This window comes from Pseudophryne corroboree, chromosome 5 (assembly GCF_028390025.1).
Source record: "Pseudophryne corroboree isolate aPseCor3 chromosome 5, aPseCor3.hap2, whole genome shotgun sequence".
Lineage (NCBI taxonomy): Eukaryota > Metazoa > Chordata > Amphibia > Anura > Myobatrachidae > Pseudophryne > Pseudophryne corroboree.
The window spans coordinates 699,918,555-699,939,455 of NC_086448.1; the positions used below are offsets into that span (position 1 = coordinate 699,918,555).

Consider the following 20,901-nt stretch of genomic DNA (forward strand, 5'->3'; position numbering starts at 1 on the left):
TTCTCCAAAACTAGGCGCACCAGTGCTCGTTCCCCCAAAGCCTGTGCAAACTGTTACTGCTTTGTAAATGCTGTCACCTCTTTCACAAAACTGTGTTGGTGTGCTTGTGCAAACCGAGGCGCATAGTTTTAGTGCCTCAAGCTTGTCAGAAGAATGATGAACTCTTTAGTAAGGGTAAATAGACGTTTGAGGGTGTTGTAGCTGGAAACTAGAGTTACAGTCCCAGTCGTGACTTTTATATTTGTCTTCTACAATGTTTCATTAATGTTTACATAGTGCTAACAAAAATGTGTCAATCCCTCCCCGGTATGATGATCTAAATGTATAATACCATCTACAGTACTATCACTGGGCCTGATTCAGTTAATGTTAAAATAGCGGCAGATACCGTAAAGCACCGATGTTTGGAACCTCGTGCATGTGCTGGATCCATACTGCACATGTGCAATATGGGTCTGCGACATTCCACACAGTTCAGCAGCAGAATGTCAGTGATTGAAAGTCTGCTGCCGTTTGGGAGTGGGGAGGGGGCGACGATGTTCTCTCTTACCCATAATGGAGGCATGTCACCGCCGTTGTGGGGGAGGGACGAAGCCAGGATCTCCGTCAGAAGATGGAGATATCCTGGCCGTTTGGTAGGACCTGTGCTGCCGACTTGCACGACCCCATGAGTCACACAGCCAGCCAATAGTGTTGCAGAAGATCTAAGCTGTGTCCTAGGACACAGCTCAGAGCACTAATGCTAGTAGAAGGCGTGATGCCCCCTGCTGCATTACCATATTAGTGCTATCGCTGCTGCTTCTATGTAAGCAGCAGCGACAGCAGCTCAAACCACATGTGAAGCAGGCCCAGTGTCATCAAAATATATGCCTCACTAAAGCCAGAATACCGTATAGCATGTATACCATCGCAGCAGCAGTTATATAGTCAGTTTGAGATTTATGCTAATTGATGGAGAAGAGGGAAAATTCTGCTGTAATATCTTATGTGCAGATCATATCAACCTATTATTTTTTTGTGCACTTTGGATTTTAATAACAAAGTGTATTTAATTCATCAACGCTTAGGGAACATACTCCCCTTAATGATGGGGAGTATGTCCCTGAAACATTGATGAGTTAAATACACTTTGTTATTCAGTTATAATTTAGTCCCTGAGTGCCACCTTTCTTAGATGTGTGAACAGCAAGGGTGCAGTGCCCTCAGTAGGGAACCAGAGCAAGTGCCGGAGCACTTGGTTGCAGTATACAAGTTATATATATATAGATAGATATTTATATGTACATGTCTATGAGAATGTCATTTTTATTTTAATACATTTATGTTACTTCATACAGAATTAAACCCTCGTTTTGTTCACACCCGTCAAGCCCGCTCCCTGGCTGTTGAGTTTGAAGGGGAGATTTATGATATAAATCTAGAAGATGAGGAAAATGTGCAGACCCCGCACACAAGAGTTATCACCAAGAGACATTATACCTCTGAAGAGGAGCTAGGAGAGGATATGGATGAAGACTACAACGATATGTTTTCTTCCCCGGATGGAGATGAAATAATGTTGGGTGATGGAGTGATTGGAAGCAGCCATTCAGCATCCCTCAGAGTCACACATAAGTAATTCTCAGTTTTTTGTCTCTTGCCTTTCATGTGAATAAAACTTATAGAGGTCTATTTATCACCATCCGCATCATATGATGCGGCTAACAGGTGATAAACTAGACCAAACTCACACTGCGATAATTAAGTACATCGCATGGATATATCAATTATCACATGCAGGGACAGAGCTTGCGGGCAAGTTCTGTCCCTGCGATGCCTCTCCGCAGCATCATCGGGGTATTTTTTGGAAAAAATACCCCATTGTCCTGCTGTGCATGCGCCCTGCCCCTCGCTATCACTGGCGTCGGGTTACCCCACACCACATCGCGACTACCCCCGCGCTGGATAAAGCACCCCCCTCTCCCCCCCCCCCCCCCTCCCCGGATTCATACATACCAGTCCCAGGAGCCGGTGCCCACTGATCCAGGAGGCTGCCAGGCACCAGGTCCTTCTTCTGCACTTTACAGCACCGGGGTCACAGTGCAGTATATGGAGGTCCCGGCACCCGGCAGCCAGCACCAGAGCACCGATCACAGGCTCCTGGACGGGTAAGTAGGTTTTATTTTTTTACTTGTTTTTTTTTTTAACACTGTGATCAGCTTGTGTGTCCATCGAACACGCATAGCTTATCACACTGCCGGGTCCCTGCACAGCTTTCTCTGCTAGGGGGCAGAGAAAGCTAAGCAAATGGGTGTACATCGTAGTGATCTCGCCAGCCTGAGCTACGGTGTTTTTTTACAATTTTTTTTAGTAAATTCGCCCACATCGCATTTTCCATAATAAATATGGTGAAAGCGATGTGGGTTACTAAAAAAAAATGATAATTAAAGGGTTTGGAGCAGTTTTTTATGAAAACTGCTCCAAATGCCCTTTAATACATTCAGGTAATACATAAATAATGTGAAATAGGTGTGAAAACTAAATAGGCCCCATAATCTGGATTCCATTTATAATTGAAAATTAGTGTTTTGTTTTTAATTGTTTTTGTCTTGGAAATAATTTGGTCTGTTAAAACTCAATTTCCAAGTACTTTTGAAGGTGAAATATGGTAATTCCAAAGATCATTAACAGACTAGTTTCTTTGCCACCACAGTGCCCACCCTGTATGCTACACAGTGCTGCCCACCCCTCCAGTGCTCCTGAGTACTCGTGTTGTGTGGCCGGATCCAAGTCTTAAATACTGACCTCTCTTTGTTCTGCACGCACAGTGCATACTTTGCAGAGCAGCTCTGGAGTCCCCTCATCAGCATTATAGATGTAATCATGATGCTGGTGAGCAGACTCGGGAGTGAGCCACACCCGCAATGCCGCAGTGCAGTGGCACCCCCTCCTACCCTGGTACCTGGAGTCAGTGGACCTGATTCAGAGTTGTACGCTATGCTGATATTCTTCACAATTGATCAATTATTGGTAACTGTGCCTATGTCACTGCCACAGAATGCTCGCTCGCAGCTATTGATTAGCAATTACACTCGCAGTGATTAACTGGAAGTGGTCATTCTGTGGGAGGTAACAGGGAGTGGCAGAAAACATGCGGGAGTGTCAGGATCATATTGGGGCGTGTATCGTGATCCTGTATGCAGGGATCACGTCTCCCGTGTCTCTGAGTTACAGTGGCTATTCTGAGTGACCAGAGACCATAGACAGGGAGTGGATGCTGAAAATGTGCATGCAGTTGCGGGCAGCTGCGGAGACTCTGGTGGGCATCTGAATAAAAACCGTGGCGGCTATTACAGTAGCATATTTTCTCACATCCTCAGTCAAACATGGCATCTGCGGCAGCATTAATGTACAACTCTGAGTCAGACCAAATGTGTCCATATTGGTGTCTGCTAGATATCACTAATTTACATATGAAATTCATCAGATTATTTGTCTCACGCAGGTGTTATATTCTTTCCAATGACACTGTGCATTGTGAGAGGGAACTGTATCATTCAAGCAGAGCCTGGAAGGACCATAAAGCTTACATTGACAAAGAGGTAAACTGACTCCTGTGTCCTATTCCTTTCTGTTTCCATCTGTATTTACTCTCACACCCCGATGTATGTATGTCAGTATGATACTGGTTGTTACCTGTGTTTGTGACTGAGGCCGTCTACGCCTGCACCTAACTCTATGCACATATGTCCATTACACTCACACCATCCCTCTAGCATGGCCCTACATACCGTATTTTTCGGACCATAAGACGCACTTTTTCTCCCCAAAAATGTGGGGGGAAAAGTATGTGCGTCTTATGGAGCGAATAAGACGTTTTGCAGGGAGCGCCGGTGGTCGGCGGGTAGCGACGGGTCCTGGCTGCTGCTGCTGCGCCGTCATCAGCAGAGCGCCCGCATCTCAGAGCCCATTTCAGCAGCAGAGCCGGCATCATGTGACTCCCCCGCTCCCCCCCCTCCTCCCTCCTCAGGAGTGCACCGCAGGCAGCGTTAGCTGAGAGCCTGGATGCGGGGAACCACTGGTACTGTCAGTGTGTGTGTGTGTGTGTGTGTGTGTGTGTGTGTGTGTGTGTGTCTATGTGTATGCTGGCTCTGATGTGTGTGTGTCTCTGTATGCTGGCTCTGACAGAAGGCTGTACTGTACAGAATCTTTGTAGGAGTCTGAGAAATCACACAAAAATATCTCTTAGAGGTTGGTGAAAGCTAGGGAGGCAGCGCAAGGATGATAAAGCAGAAATGGTTCAGAATATTTTTTTCCCAGTTTTCCTACTCTAAAAACTAGGTGCGTCTTATGGTCAGGTGCGTCTTATGGTCCGAAAAATACGGTATATGTTTTCTGTCACCACAAATGCAGTGCACACTTTAATATGTACCTACTTGTTTTTCTTGCATTGTCAGATTGAAGCGTTACAGGACAAGATAAAGAATTTAAGGGAAGTGAGGGGGCATCTGAAAAGGAGGAAGCCAGATGAATGTGACTGCAGCAAATCTGGGTGAGTGATCATTTCCCAATCTAGCAAAGAAGGAGACATTACAACTACCTGAAGGCTATAAGGTTTAGTTTATCACATTATACTGTACAACTGTATAGTTCAGAAATATAGTATAATAGAGTGTAATATATATAATAGAATAGAGTGTTAGTTCTGATCAAGAAACCAGTAAAATTGTGAATTTGTAACTTGTTCAGACTTGTTCAGCTGTGAGTACATTGCGATGAATATACAGTATGAGTCTGGGGGAGATGTATCAAAGCTTTGAGAGAGATACAGTGGAGAGAGAGAGAGAGATAAAGTGCTGGATGTAATAAAGTCCAAATTGGCCAGAGGTGCGGGTTGCCGGACAAACGGTGAAATTTTTTTAAAGCTGCAATCATGTACAAGGCACAACCATGCCTTGTAAATGATTGTCGCTTTAAAAAAAGTCTGAGTTCGGCCGGGAACCCGCACCTTCGGCCAACTCGTTACATCCGGCCCATTTTATTAACCAATCAGCTGATTGGTGCTTTATCTTTCCAAAATTTGATAAATTTCCCCCTTATTGAGGCGTGCATGAACACAGGGTTGAATGCTATATCAGGGAAGGCTAGGAATCCTGGGCACCAGTGGCCGAATTAATGCCGTTGTGGCTAGGGGGCCCAGAGGTCTAGTCGGGGGGCAGGGGTGCTTCTAGAGAGGAGGAGGCCCATGTGCAAACTCCATCTGGGCCCCTTTTAAGCCAGCAGCGATGTAGATCTGGGCACTAGGGTCACAAGGGGATCCTAGCGCTGACCCAGAGTTACTGCGCATGCGCAGTGCTCTGGGAAAATGGTGCGGTGGCCATTTTCCCATTGATTTTCTTATCGCGCATGCGTAAACTGCTGGGAAAATGGCCACCACACCATTTTCCTGGTGATTACTGCAGCGCTGATGCTGCCGACCCGGAGGGCAAGTATTGAAATAAATGGGTGAAGTGTGTACAGTATGGGCCGGACACACTGCACCTACTTTAAATACACCAGTGTCGGTGGGCCAGTATCACAAGCCCCTGTTCTCCTAGTAGTATAGCCTCTGAATGGAAGAGCACAGTTAGGGCCATGGGGACTGGTGTAGGGGAGATGAACCGGGCTATTTTCCAATATTTTACTATGGGTTTGGCTTTGCATTATTACGTCTCGGCTGAGCGCACTTACTGTGTGTACACTTAGAGCAAAACCACCAGTTTCCCCAATAATGCCAAATCCACCTGCATCTCATTAGTTTTAGAATTTGAGGAACCTTATGTGCCCCTTTTTGTCCATTTGAAATGTTTGGAGGCATGTGTTGTTATGAAGTGTATTATGTGTATGATGTAAGTGTGTGCGGTCAGTCAATGGAAATAATTCAGAAGGTGCACATAATGTACAGAGCAAACCACTGTAGTGTGCATGGCTTAGTTACCTAGCACACTTTAAAGACCACATCTACCCGCTGCTCTCGGGAGATGCCCCCGCAGCCTAAGGTGCACATAGGGATGCAGCGAGGTGGAAAGTTATACAGGAGTACACAATGCACTAGTAAACATTACATGAAAGTCCAACCTCACTCCATTTACTACCACCCTCTTCATTAAAATAATTGTAATTCCTCTACTTGGTTTTAGCCTAATTTATTAAACCTAAAAGTGACGTTTTCACACAACAGTAATAAACAATAGAAAATTCTGCCTTATTGATTCATGTTGCATCGGAAAATATGTTATAGGTAAAGTGGAAATCCTGTAGCATATACTGTACACTACATATACTTCTGCAGTTACTAGGACTAGAAACCTATTGTTATATAATGTTTACCTGTCTTCCAGGTTTTATAAGAAGGAGAAAGGCGTGAGGGTTCAGGATAAGATAAAGAGTCACATTCACCCATTCAAGTAAGCATTGTTGATGTATTCTATATATTATTTCACCTGTTATTGCATCAAAATAGCATTTCAAATGTTTTACATTTTATTTCTGGATACATGTTTAATATGGTGTAATTTCTCCTCAGTGCCTCTACTGCAGGCACTTTCCATTATGTAGAAAATAATATGCAGCCCTCAGGGGCATAACCAGAACTTTGTGGGCCCCATAGTAACATATTCAAGGGGCCCCTATGCCAATGCCTCTAGAGAGACACCTCTCTCGCAGCAGTTGTTCTGTTATGCCTCATAATAGTGACCTAGTTAATATTATGCCCCATAGTAGTCCCCTAGTTTATTTTCTGAACCATCATAGTTCCCTAGTTCACATTATGTTACATTGTAGGGCTGTCAGTACACATTATGCCACACAGTACCCCCGATTCACGTTATATCATACAGTGTCCACAGTTCACATTATGCCACATTACAGTGCCCCCTGTTCATACTGTGCCACATTAGAGCGCCTTACAGTTCACATTATGCCACATTAAAGTGCCCCAGTTCTTATCATGTAACATAGTGCCCTCCACATTACAATGAGCAGATCAGAGTATGACACATTACAGTGCCCTCCAGTTCATATTGTGTCATATTACAGTGCCCCCTTATAACATCCACGAAACACTCCCCCACTGAAAATGTAAAGTCACACAATTCAGGCTGGGCAATAGATTATACCCAACTACTTAGCAGGCAAATCTGGAAAATTGGTATGCAACTTTATAACCTGAGTCCAGGCCACCCTAAGCCTCTGGCCCTAGAACAATAGCACCCCTTACACCAACTATAGTTACACCCATGGTAGCAGTCCAGTCAATAAATTTTAGCTGGTAAGGGGTTACTCTCTGCATTTGACCAATGACTACACTGAGGTAGGAATAATTACATACCATGGCCCCTCAGCTTTGCTCTCGTGGGGAAGGGAAAATGTGAAACGTTGAAATAAACAAAGGAAATGGCATATCCTTTTGTTCAATTTTTATTTAGAACATTATGTCACATGACGCTACCACACTGGTGTTTTTATAATTGGTGCAGTGTGTGCGGTGCACACGAGCCCCTGGGGTCCAGGGGGGCCCACACTGCACACCTTGCACCCATTATTTTTAATACTCACCCTCCAGAGTCCCGTGGCGCAGCAGCAGCAGCGCTGCAGGAATCACTGGGAAAATGGTGCAGCACCACTTTCCCAGTGTTTCACGCAAGCAAAATCACTGGGTAGATGGCCAATGCGCCATTTTCCTGTAGATCCACGCATGCACTCTAGGCTCCGGGACAGCGCTGGACCATAGTGCCCAGAGCTCTACTGCGCTTCCGGCTAGAGAGGGGGGGGGGGGCCCAGACAGAGCTTGCACACGGGCCTCCTCCTCTCTAGATACGCCCCTGCACTACCCTGCAGATTCTGGCCATATGCAAAGCTTTAGATTCCTGCCTCTATGTAAAGATTGCTTTTCTTCTCACAGAGAAGGTGCTCAAGAGGTGGACAACAAGTTGCAGATCTTTAAAGAGAACCGTAGACGGAAAAAGGAAAGAAAGGAAAAGAAGAGGCATAAGAAGGGAGAAGAGTGCAGCCTTCCTGGACTCACTTGTTTCACTCATGATAACAACCATTGGCAGACGGCTCCCTTCTGGAACTGTAAGAGCATACGAACAGCTGTTATTGAACCATTCACCATCCTAACTTACAGTAGTCACCAGTCTGCTGAGGATTACATGAACCTAGAAAAACCTGCTATGTTTACATATTAATAACACAACTATAAATATCTATATAAACAGTTGTACTTGTTAGGGACACAGACAAATTACAAAAATGATTACCCATTATATGTTGCAGATTTCTGTTTCCTTGTTATATGATCACAGAACTCTGTGGTGACTTGTAGTATACATAAGGGGTATTCAATTAAGTGCCTTTTTTTCGACTGATCCAGTGGCGTAACTAGAAATTTTTCTCCCCCAAGCCAAAAAATTCTTCGGCGCCCCCCCCCCCCTTCATGCTCCATAATTGGGAGCAAGAAAGGGATAAATATGTGAGCGCCGAAGGCGCGCGCGCCAAAAAGGGGCGTGGTTTCGTTGGAATGGGCGTGGTTTCGCATAAAGGGGCGTGGCATTGCAGGAAAAGACTACCTTATACCCCAGTTTTGCAACCTGCACGCCCATACGTTGGCCACCACAGGAAAGAAAAATAATCCTGATTCATGCCCCTTACATTATTTGTCATTTTTCCTCCTTATAGTAATGCCCAGTATACATTATGCCACATACTGCAATGGCCCTTAGACATTATGCCGCACACAATAATGCACATGACACAATATGCACACACTGTAATGCCCCCGACACATTATGCCACACAACGTAATGCCTGTGACACATTATGCCACACACCGTAATGCCTGTGACACATTATGACAGGAATCGCAATGCCCGTTATACATTATGCTACACACTGCAATGCCCCTGATACATTATAGCACATACAATGTCTGTGACACATTATGACACACACCGCAATGTCCGTGATACATTATGCCACACACTGCAATGACCCTGAGACATTATACCACATATCACAATGCCCGCGATATAGTATACCATACACCGTAATGCCTGTGACACATTGTGACACACACCGCAATGTCCGTGATACGTTATGCCACACACCGTAATGCCCATTACACATTAAGTCCTACAGTAAGGCTTCTAATTACTTTTCAATTACCTGCTCGTTGTCAGGGGTTTCATGCACTGGGTGTCATGCTCGTTGCCAGGGGTTTCATGCTCTTGGTTCCATGCACGGTGCCAGGGGTTTTCATGCTCAGAATGTCATGCTCGTTGCCAGGGGTTTCATGCACTGGGTGTCATGCTCGTTGCCAGGTGTTTCATGCACTGGGTGTCATGCTCGTTGCCAGGTGTTTCATGCACTGGGTGTTATGCTCGTTGCTAGGAGGTAGTCCTTGTTGCTTGGGCTGTGCTCCCAGTGCCACATATGTCCCCAGTGCCAGATATTCCCCCACGGTGCCAGGTACTCACATGCCCCAGAGCCAAATATAGCCCCCCCCCCCATGTGCCAGGTACACATATACCCCCCCAGTGCCACATATGCCCCCAGTGCCAGATATTCCCCCCCAGTGCCAGATATGCCCCCAGTGCCAGATATGCCCCCAGTGCCATATATTCCCCCCCAGTGCCATATATGCCCCCAGTGCCATATATGCCCCCAGTGCCATATATGCCCCCAGTGCCATATATGCCCCCAGTGCCAGATATTCCCCCCGTGCCATATATGCCCCCAGTGCCAGATATTCCCCCCCCAGTGCCATATATGCCCCCAGTGCCAGATATTCCCCCCCAGTGCCACATATGCCCCCCAGTGCCACATATGCCCACAGTGCCATATATTCCCCCCCAGTGCCAAATATGCCCCCAGTGCCAGATATTCCCCCCCAGTGCCATATATGCCCCCAGTGCCAGATATTCCCCCCCAGTGCCATATATGCCCCAGTGCCAGATATTCCCCCCCCAGTGCCAGATATTCCCCCCCAGTGCCATATATGCCCCCAGTGCCAGATATTCCCCCCCAGTGCCATATATGCCCCAGTGCCAGATATTCCCCCCAGTGCCATATATGCCCCAGTGCCAGATATCCCCCCCCCCCCTTCCCGCTTTATGGAGGGACACGGAGGGCACAGCTCACCTCTCCTGTGTCCCTCCTGCTGCATCATCTCCGGCGGCCGCGGGTCTAATAGGGGGAAGTGCCGGTTCGTGAGCCAATTAGAGCTCACGGACGGCACTTTCCCCTATTAGACCCGCGGCCGCCGGAGATGATGCAGCAGGAGGGACACAGGGAGGCGCGCTGTGCCCTCTGTGTCCCTCCAAAAAGCGGCGGAGGGAAGGAGACTGCAGACTGACATGCGGACGCTCGTCCGCATGTCAGTCTGCTGTAAATCAGTGGCGCCCCCGCAGCCAATCGCCCCCAAGCCACCGCGAGGGCTGCGGGGGCAGTAGTTACGCCACTGGACTGATCGAAAAAACGTCACAAATTCGACACAGGGTATTCAAGTGCTTGTATAATCAATCTATTTTTTTCCATGCCGTTTCACTTTTTTTTTGTCTAATCGGCATGGGTGAAAATTGCCCCAAAAATGGTAGAAAACACCCATGAATTTGCCAAAATAAGTGTATCATCAGCGAATTCGCTGATACACGTGGCTTTCGCCATTGGCAGGTTTTTCGACCAGTCAAAAAAACGGCATGGGCATTGAATAGGTTGAATGTAAATTCGACCTAAAAATGGGTGAAAAGTGCCAGACGAAAAAATGGCACTAATTGAATACCCTCCTTAACTACTTATAGTTTACATAAATGCTGAGTTTATTAATTATTATTAATTATACAATAAATATATGATGCAGGCACTTCTCAAGTGTAGAATGTTAGCTACCCAGCCTAGGCTGTAAAGCACAGTGATCCATTACACTGATCTCATGTCTTTTTGGCTAAGCTCTTCCTTAATTAAATACAGCAGAACTTGTCAGATTAAAATGACTTGTGACAGGCTTTTCCAGAAGTAAATCAGGTTATACAAAGTTTGTGTGCTTTACATGAGCTTAATTAAATAAGAAATTAATGCAGTATAATTACATTTGAATTTAATACTTAATATCTTTATTAAAATCAATATTAAAAGGAAGATTAATATTTGTCTATGCCAGATTTGGTTACTATTTATTGACTTTCTAGTGGAGTGATCTCTATACCCTTATTTTTAAGACTGCTTTGTACATATTTTACTGCTTGGTCTTATAATTACTCAAAGTCCCCAGCTTTGTAATGTGTTGGGACTGACGCGTTTCACTTTTTGATGATATCTACACATGACATGACATAGTGTACATGACATAGTGTGTGATGATAGCAAAATACATTGTGGCAAGGAATTAAATATAATCTTTAAATTATTGTTTACTAGCAATGTTGGGCCATCAACTTAATTACAACTTTTTGATTGCTTTTCTAAAAATTCTGATAATTAGAGCCTATTTTATGTCCTGAATCATGAACGCAGGACATTTTAATTTCCACAAGTGTTAAGCTGGGTACACATTGGAGCGACGGGCATGTGTTCTGACATTGGAATGCATGCCCTTGAGCCCAGATTAAGTGTACACACTGGAACAACTTTAGTGAAGGACGGAAGGATCATGTTCCGTCCTTCATTAGCATAAACAAGGTCGCTAGCGATATCGCTAGGTTTGACGTGCAGCACATGAAACGTAGCTTCCGTTGCTAGAGACCGCAAGAGCGTGCAAATCACCCGTACACACTGAGCGATGTGGCAATTTGGCAAATTAGTCCGACATCTCTCCAGTGTGTAACCAGTTTTACAGTTTTAATTGTGATGATTTATTTGCATTTTCTAACCTTATATCATTTACATCCCATTAAAATAATTGCATCTAGAAGGTGTATAGGTATCCCATTTTAAGTAGTGAATAACATCTGATTACTTCCTACTTAGCCATGTATAACATCAGATTGTTTTGCAGGCACTAAAAAGGTTCTGGAAACATCTACTGTATTTGCTTACTCCATATACCTTAAAAATCATTAGGATATCTCTTCCAGCTCGATAGCATCCCTTGCACTTGTGTAGGTGTATTACTGTGGTTTGCATTAATGGAATTCCTATACACCCATTTCTGGCCAGCTCCTATTGTGCTAAAACTGAGATTATTGTAGCATAACATGTGATCCTTGCACCGTATGACCTGTGTCCAATATAATGGTCATAATCGGGCTAAGGCTGGCAAGTAAATATTGTAGAGGATCCTTCAGCAAGCCCTACGCCCATTGGGGTCCTCGTGACATAATAATATAAGAACTACATAGAAAATCTGAGTAATTTGCCCTCTGATTATTGGGTTTTCTGCTATAATAGGCGTCATCAAACATATTGTTTAAGACTCTTGGGGGGACATTTACTAAGCAGTGATAAGAGCGGAGAAGTGAGCCAGTGGAGAAGTTGCCCATGGCAACCAATCAGCACTGAAGTAACATCTATAATTTGCATACTATAAAATATTACAGAGCTGCTGATTGGTTGATGGGGCAACTTCTCCACTGACGCACTTCTCCACTCTTATCACTGCTTAGTAAATTTCCACCTTGGTTCCTTATAGCTTGTGTTTATTTAGGTGGGACATGGAAGCCAAAGTCACATATTTATCATAACTTATTCACACTTGCTCTGGATAATTGAATTATCTTGCATTGGTTGCATTGCTCTGAGTATGCACCAGAGTAGTGTGGATTAGGTATAGTGTAAATAGTGGGGGAGATTTATCAAAGCTTGGAGAGAGATGGAAGGTATTAACCAGTCAGCTTCTAACTGCCATGTTACAGACTGTGGGGTCTATTTACTAAGACTTGGATGGAGATAAAGTGGATGGAGATAAAGTACCAGGCAATCAGCTTCCAACTGCCATGTCACAGGCTGGGTTTGAAAAATGACAGTTAGGAGCCGATTGGCTGGTACTTTATCTCCGTGATATTTATCATTTTTCAAGGCTTAGTACATCCAAGGCTTAGGGTGGGCATGTACTAAGCAGTGATAAAAGTGGAGAAGTGAGCCAGTGGAAAAGTAGCCCATGGCAACCAATCAGCATTGACGTAACATTTATAATTTGCATACTATAAACATATACGGAGCAGCTGATTGGTTGCCATGGGCAACTTCTCCACTGGCTCACTTCTCCACTTTTATCACTGCATAGTACATGTCCCCCTTAGTAAATAGAACCCTGTGTTTGAAAAATGACAGGAGCTGATTGGTTGGTACTTTATCTCTCCATGCTTTGATACATCTTCCGATAGTTTTTTGCAATATCACTTTTTCTGCTTACAGTTGTTTTCTTCCTTCACAGTGGGGTCTTTCTGTGCCTGTACCAGCTCCAATAACAACACATACTGGTGCCTAAGAACCGTGAATGAGACCCACAATTTTCTTTTTTGTGAATTTGCCACGGGCTTCTTGGAATATTTTGACATGAACCTCGACCCATATCAGGTAACGTATAGTTTCTGAGTTGTACGTAATGCGATCATAATTCCTGCAGCCTACAGCGATCATAAAGGCTTCTGCGGCTATCCACCTGTATCCTGAGTAGTCTGTATCTATGTGGTCACACCGACCCCAGCCCCCAGCCATGAGAGCAGCAGCATCACTAATAATTGCCACTTACATTTACCCCATACTTGGGGCAGAAGATGGAACTGAGAATGGAGTGCACTGTACTTACAGACGGCATCTATGATACTCCTACAGGTCATTTCTCTTACTGTAAATGCCCCAATCTCCACCCTGTAACGCGCATTCAGCCCTTGGTGAGAGAGGACTGAGATACATACAAACCAGAATTGCTCATACCGCCTATAAGATGTGTACGCCAGGTGCAGTGCATGCAGAAAGGCTTATAACATGGTACTGTACATCTAACACAAATGTACTGTATTATCCATTCAGATAATTGCTTTCATTACTCAGCTAGCGTTGTCCAATAAGATATTTGCTTTCACTAGTACTAGTTGACTAGTGCTAGCAAGGTCTTGTTTTATTTTGTCCAATGAGATGTTTGCTTTTACTAGTCACCTGATTAATACAAGACTAACCAAGGTTAATTTTACATGCGCTACCACTGTAGTTCATATATTTAATGTGCTATTCAAGTTTTGGTTTATGCAGGGCGGGATGTACTAAAAGGAAAATGTAACCAAAAATCCCAAAACTGGCATTTTTGGAATTTGGCTGCATTCCCATATGTACCAAGCTCCAGAATGCGATACATTCCAGAGCATGGACCCAGTGTGTAATGCCACCTTTATGCAGCGTTACCCAATAGAAGCCTATGGTCACCTCTCCACAATTCCCTCAGAGAGGATCCAATTGGATCCCTCCCAGCACCCCATAACTCTATGCTCCAGGGTCCTAAAGTCTTTCTATTGCAAAGGGCAGCTCTTATGGGGAGTTCTGTACTTTGTGCATTTCTAGGTACATTAATAATGTCAGTATGTACCCGATGAGTGGCGGGAAGTAGGTGTTACTTGTTTGGTGATGGTACAATGGGGGTAATTCCAAGTTGATCGCAGCAGGATTTTTGTTAGCAATTGGGCAAAACCATGTGCACTGCAGGGGAGGCAGATATAACATGTGCAGAGAGAGTTAGATTTGGGTGTGGTGTGTTCAATCTGCAATCTAAATTGCAGTGTAAAAATAAAGCAGCCAGTATTTACCCTGCACAGAAACAAAATAACCCACCCAAATCTAACTCTTTCTGCACATGTTATATCTGCCTCCCCTGCAGTGCACATGGTTTTGCCCAATTGCTATCAAAAATCCTGCTGCGATCAACTTGGAATTACCACCATTATGTGGTGGGTGTTGTGAGGGGATTACCAGCTCCTATATTGCAAAGGCGTTTAGCTATATTCTGATAAAATTCGGTATTGTATAGCCACACAACACACACACACACACACACACACACACACACACACACACACACACACACACACACACACTTTTAAGCACATCATCAGTGTATTTAATCCTGTTGTATGTCTTTGAGTTTAACACACCATCAATATTTTTCGTACTCTTAAAGGTAAAAAGCCATAACATAGTCAGGAATTAAGGGTCTAATATCAATACATCCCGCACTTTGGCTTGTTTTCCATTACACATGAGAATAGCCACCCTCTTTGTATGTTGTTGCAGTATGGGTCACTGACACTTGTCTCTCTGCTTTCTTGATACATATCACATGCATCAAGCAAGAAAACATGCCATGAATAACACCTGTTAGTTCTATATTTAAAACAAACAATCAGGAAATTAGTAGGTAATTGGGATTGACTGTAATGCTGTGATTGATGCTGGTTCTCCTGGGGTGCAGAGTTACTAGCAGGCATTGGAGTTTGCCGAAAGGCAGCCACCTGTCATGGCCCCAGGATCGCGCACCTAGGCAGCTCAAGACAGACTGAAGAGGGAGAGAGTGATACACAGACACATGCAGAAACCAGGCAGAGGTTAGGTCAGGCAACACAGGTGGGAAGTCTAACAAGCCAAAAATCAGGATTACAGGCAGGCAGGGAGCTTGTAGAGAAAGCTGAAAGACAAACAGATGGCAAACATTAGGATGGCAGAAGCAGCATGGGTCTGAAACAACAATGGGAATACAAATTATAGAGCCATAGACGCTCAGTGTGGCTGTTGCTCAGGCACTGAGCTGGCATTTTAAATACAGCATTCATCTAGACTAAGAGAAGAGAGAAGGTATGGGCACATGTCTCGGAATGTAACAGGCCTGGTAGTATGGAAAGCCCTGTTGGGCACATGTCTCGGTATGTAACAGGCCTGGTAGTATGGAAAGCCCTGTTGGGCACATGTCTCGGTATGTAACAGGCCTGGTAGGATGGAAAGCCATGTACGTACCACGACCAACTGTTGTACTGTATGTTATGTAACTCCCCTCAATAAAAATAGAGCTTGTTGTACAGGAGGGTTTTTCTCCATATCATATCCCAGTCTAATTTCATATCAAGTTAAACTTTCTTAATAAACTTTCCCTCAAAAAGAGACAATTTATAGAGGCAACAAAAGCCATTTTGACAAATTGGAAAATAGAACTGCAACCAAGAGCTTTATATGTTTATTATAATAAATGTGGTTATTTAGAACAATGATAAAGGTACAATCTATAATACATATTAATAGTAAACTGCAGGAAATGTTTCAGAGCAATAGAACTATTTTATTGTTGTCTCTGCAATGTTCATTCTCGTTTATTTTTGTACACAGTTATCGAATGCTGTACATACTGTAGACAGAGGAGTACTGAATCAGCTTCATTTACAACTGATGGACTTGAGAAGCTGTCAGGGGCACCGTCAATGCAACCCAAAGCCGAAAGGACTAGAAACAGGTAACCTGATTGCACCAGCAAGTAAATTCTGTTACCAACATTTGTTGTAGCAATATCACCCATGTTCGTTCTAGAGCACCTCAGTGTCCTTGAGATGGTTTTAGGTTTTATACTGTAGATATTGTAACTGAGTGCTTGAGGAAATTGCTGAGTGGAGGACAAGATGGCACACTTCATGTGCCTACTGCTGCTGGGTAATAAAAACCATGAAATCATTAATTGCTGGGCTTACCAATTCTTCCTTACAGGTTTCATAACAAAAGGTCTTCACGGACGTAGACAACAGAGCTTACCTTCAGCATTGGCTTATTAGCTAACCACTACTAGGCTGAATAGCCAGGGGCTGCCAACTAACCCGCTGACACCTGTGTACAGTGCAATGTGCCCTTTTCAAAACATTGACCATAAGATATTATTATTTTAGTAAGCAGTACTTTGCTGGTCTCCATAATCATGTTTGGATTATCAATTTGTCAGTAAACATTAACACATATCCCTTACTTTACAAACGACACAGTTTAAGCTATTACAATCCAAATTACTCCCTTTGTCACGTTAAAGTGTACCTGTGACCTACACAGCAGAGGCCGCAATATCATCGATGAGCCAATAATGCCACAGTGGGTTTGTGTGGAACCAGTGAATTGCTGGTACATGAATATTGGTCTGTGAATAGGCAGCAGGTACACTACTAAACCCATCTTTTTAGAAGACTTGGCAATCTACTTTTTGTGAATGATTTCTCTTTAAGTTAACAAACGTTACTCTTGTATTTTCCTATATCAGGAAATAAAGATGGAGGAACCTATGATCCACACAGGTATATGTCATTTTTCTTATTTATCCTTCTCAGTGGCTTCTATCCAAATAATTGCATGATCCAGCCCATTCTGACTAATGTTTGTATCCTGTCCTGTGGCACACGGCATAGGTTACGGTGCATGCAGTTCTAACCGTGGTTCCCTCTTACATTGGTCAGGGGTTTCAGGCCTGCCGTTATTCACTTCTCATCTTCACAGCAAGACCTCGTGCATCTCATTCCATGCTTGTGACTTGTGGTTTCTCAACATAGGGTTCATATAATTATTTGAAACTTATATGACTGATGCATTGTGTTATGTGTTTGCACTTATTATACATCTCATATTTTGTATTTGTGATGTTTTATCATGTCATATGTTTGTATGGTACAAAATATTGCAATAGAAATGTTTATTTACTAAAGGCACTTAAACCCAGCTCTGTGAGACTACAAAGCTTAAGCTGTCCGTACATAGGGGGTAATTCTGAGTTGATCGCAGCAGGAACTTGGGTGGTCATTCCGAGTTGTTCGCTCGTTGCCGATTTTCGCTATATTGCGATTAGTCGCTTAATGCGCAAGGTTCGCAGAGCGCATGCGCTTAGGTATTTTACACATAAGTTAGGTATTTTACTCACGGCATAACGAGGAATTTTCATCGTTCTGGTGATCGTACTGTGATTGACAGGAAGTGGGTGGTTTCTGGGCGGAAACTGGACGTTTTCTGGGCGTGTGCAAAAAAACACTGGCGTTTCTGGGAAAAACGCGGGAGTGTCTGAAGAAACGGGGGAGTGTCTGGGCGAACGCTGAGAGTGTTTGTGACGTCAAACCAGGAACGAAACTGACTGAACTGATCGCAATGGCTGAGTAAGTCTGGAGCTACTCAGAAACTGCTAAGAAGTGTCTATTCGCAATTCTGCTAATCTTTTGTTCGCAATTCTGCTAAGCTAAGATACACTCCCAGAGGGCGGCGGCCTAGCGTGTGCAATGCTGCTAAAAGCAGCTAGCGAGCGAACAACTCGGAATGAGGGCCTTTGTTAGCAGTTGGGCAAAACCATGTGCACTGCAGGGGAGGCAGATATAACATGTGCAGAGAGAGTTAGATTTGGGTGTGTTATTTTGTTTCTGTGCAGAGTAAATACTGGCTAGTTTATTGTTACACTGCAATTTAGATTGCAGATTGAACACACCACACCCAAATCTAACTCTCTCTGCACATGTTATATCTGCCTCCCCTGCAGTGCATATGGGTGGTCATTCCGAGTTGTTCGCTCGTTATTTTTTTGTCGCAACGGAGCGATTAGTCGCTAATGCACATGCGCAATGTCCGCAGTGCGACTGCGCCAAGTAAATTTGCTATGCAGTTAGGTATTTTACTCACGGCATTACGAGGTTTTTTCTTCGTTCTGGTGATCGTAATGTGATTGACAGGAAGTGGGTGTTTCTGGGCGGAAACTGCCGTTTTATGGGTGTGTGTGAAAAAACGCTACCGTTTCTGGGAAAAAAGCGGGAGTGGCTGGAGAAACGGGGGAGTGTCTGGCTGAATGCTGGGTGTGTTTGTGACGTCAAACCAGGAACGAAACTGACTGAACTGATCGCAGTTGCCGAGTAAGTCTGGAGCTACTCAGAAACTGCTAAGAAGTGTCTATTCGCAATTCTGCTAATCTTTCGTTCGCAATTTTGATAAGCTAAGATTCACTCCCAGTAGGCGGCGGCTTAGCGTGTGCAATACTGCTAAAAGCAGCTTGCGAGCGAACAACTCGGAATGAGGGCCATGGTTTTGCCCAACTGCTAACAAAGTTCCTGCTGCGATCAACTCAGAATTACCCCTATAAGCAGACCAATCACCCAGCTCACCAACTGGATCCAGATCAGTGTGAACAATGTATGAACAGCTGCGGTTACCAAATAGGGGTAGATTTATTAATGTTCGATCATTGGTCGATTTGGGTTTTTTGGTGTATTTGTATTTGATTTTGCAACTTGTAGTTTTATTAAAGGCAAAATATTGGTACTTTTACACGAATATACCTGTAGGATCCCCTAATTTACTAACATTCGATTTGAAAATCGAACACAAAATCGACATACAAATCGCAGACAGGCGATTTGAGCTTCTAGACAACATTGTATTATCTAAACCAGAGGTTTTCAAACTCGGTCCTCAGGACCCCACACAGTGCATGTTTTCCAGGTCTCCTCACAGAATCACAAGTGAAATAATTAGCTCCACCTGCGGACCTTTTAAAATGTGTCAGTGAGTAATTAATACACCTGTGCACCTGCTGGGTTACCTGCAAAACATGCACTGTGTGGGCTCCCGAGGACCGAGTTTGAGAACCTCTGATCTAAACCTTCATTATGAGGCCTATAAAAGTAGAGATGACGGATGGTATGCCAATGTTTTTACAAATGAGCGATTGTTGGTAAATTGCACATGCATAGGCTACACACTGCACATGCACCCAAGTCTAATAGCGATGCCACTCGCATCGCTTACCTTTACGCAGAGTGATTGACAGGCAAGCACCATTTGTGGGTGTTGACGGGTGAGTGGTTCCAAGAATGCAGGCATGTCACAACCATTTTATGGGTGTGTCACTGGGTGTGCCTGCGATTCCATAATCAAGCAGGGTGACCGTTGATATAATCGAGCAGCCGATTATCAATGGATGTGCTACACACGTGCTGTGCCTTTGCGATTGCTCCGCTGGGCGCCTCTGCACTATTCAGGGCTACTGTTTTTTTTGTTTTGAAATAACTTTGCACATCCTCAACGTCAGGGGTTAAAGTGGGGGGGACGAGGTGGAACTGAGTTCCACCACCTGTAATGGTAGGGGGAACTAGTTCCATCTCCATTGCCCTGCACAGTAATTCCAACAGAAATGCCTGCCCCATCATCTGCGTCAATCGATGATACAGGCGGCACTAAAGTTGCTGATGAGCTGCAGCCACCTACTCCTTCCTCAGGTCCTGATGCCTCCATGGTCCTCCTCTATGAGTTCCACCACGTCTCCAGGACCACTTTAAGCCCTGCTCAACATGCACAATCGCAGCTGCAGTTGCCATAGTGTCCGTCAATTAATCAGACCAGATATTAATAATACTGTAAGGCTGTATGTGACAGCTCCATATAACATTATTTTAGATGTTTTTATCAATTTTAAAAGAAAAAACACTTGAGGATCTGCAGACATCTCTAATAAAAAGGGACCCAAACCTGTGGTTAACTGTAGCTGTAGGAATTATGGGCCTCATTCAGAGTTGGACCCAGTGTATATCGCTCCTGCATCTTAGGATTCCCTTACCCCAAACGGTGACAGGCTGCAGCTTCGGGGGCACTGTGTGCGATGATGCAGGACCTGTTCTGCACACCATCCGAGATGTACAGATGTAGTCACACTCAGCTTTGTATGATGTGTAGGTATCGTGGCATAGCTGGTGCGACTATTGTGCCCGCGAATAGGATGCACCCGTACATATGCACGCGCACGTACATAGGAATGAATGGAGTGATCGTCAGCTGCGAATAGTTGCAGCTTGGCACGCTATGCAGCAAGCCGCGATGCACATGCTGTATTGACAAACACCAGCGCAGTCGCCCCACCTTCAGAGATGCTCACAAACCAGAATTAGAGGAACCACAGCAGCATCTTGC

General features: G+C 44.3%; 1 protein-coding gene across 3 annotated transcripts in view; it reads left to right on the top strand.

Annotated features, from left to right (window-relative positions):
* Positions 1–20,901, top strand: part of SULF1 (sulfatase 1) — a 150,358-nt gene that overhangs the window by 123,665 nt on the left and 5,792 nt on the right. For 2 of the 3 annotated variants that reach the window (XM_063923881.1, XM_063923882.1), the window contains 7 exons: positions 1,338–1,614; positions 3,485–3,581; positions 4,437–4,531; positions 6,360–6,425; positions 7,922–8,094; positions 13,388–13,530; positions 16,321–16,444. In XM_063923881.1, coding sequence (XP_063779951.1) covers positions 1,338–1,614; positions 3,485–3,581; positions 4,437–4,531; positions 6,360–6,425; positions 7,922–8,094; positions 13,388–13,530; positions 16,321–16,444 — 975 coding nt within the window. Of the gene's footprint in view, positions 1–1,337; positions 1,615–3,484; positions 3,582–4,436; positions 4,532–6,359; positions 6,426–7,921; positions 8,095–13,387; positions 13,531–16,320; positions 16,445–17,230; positions 17,265–20,901 lie in introns of all 3 variants that reach the window. The other variant, XM_063923883.1, reaches the window with a different exon arrangement.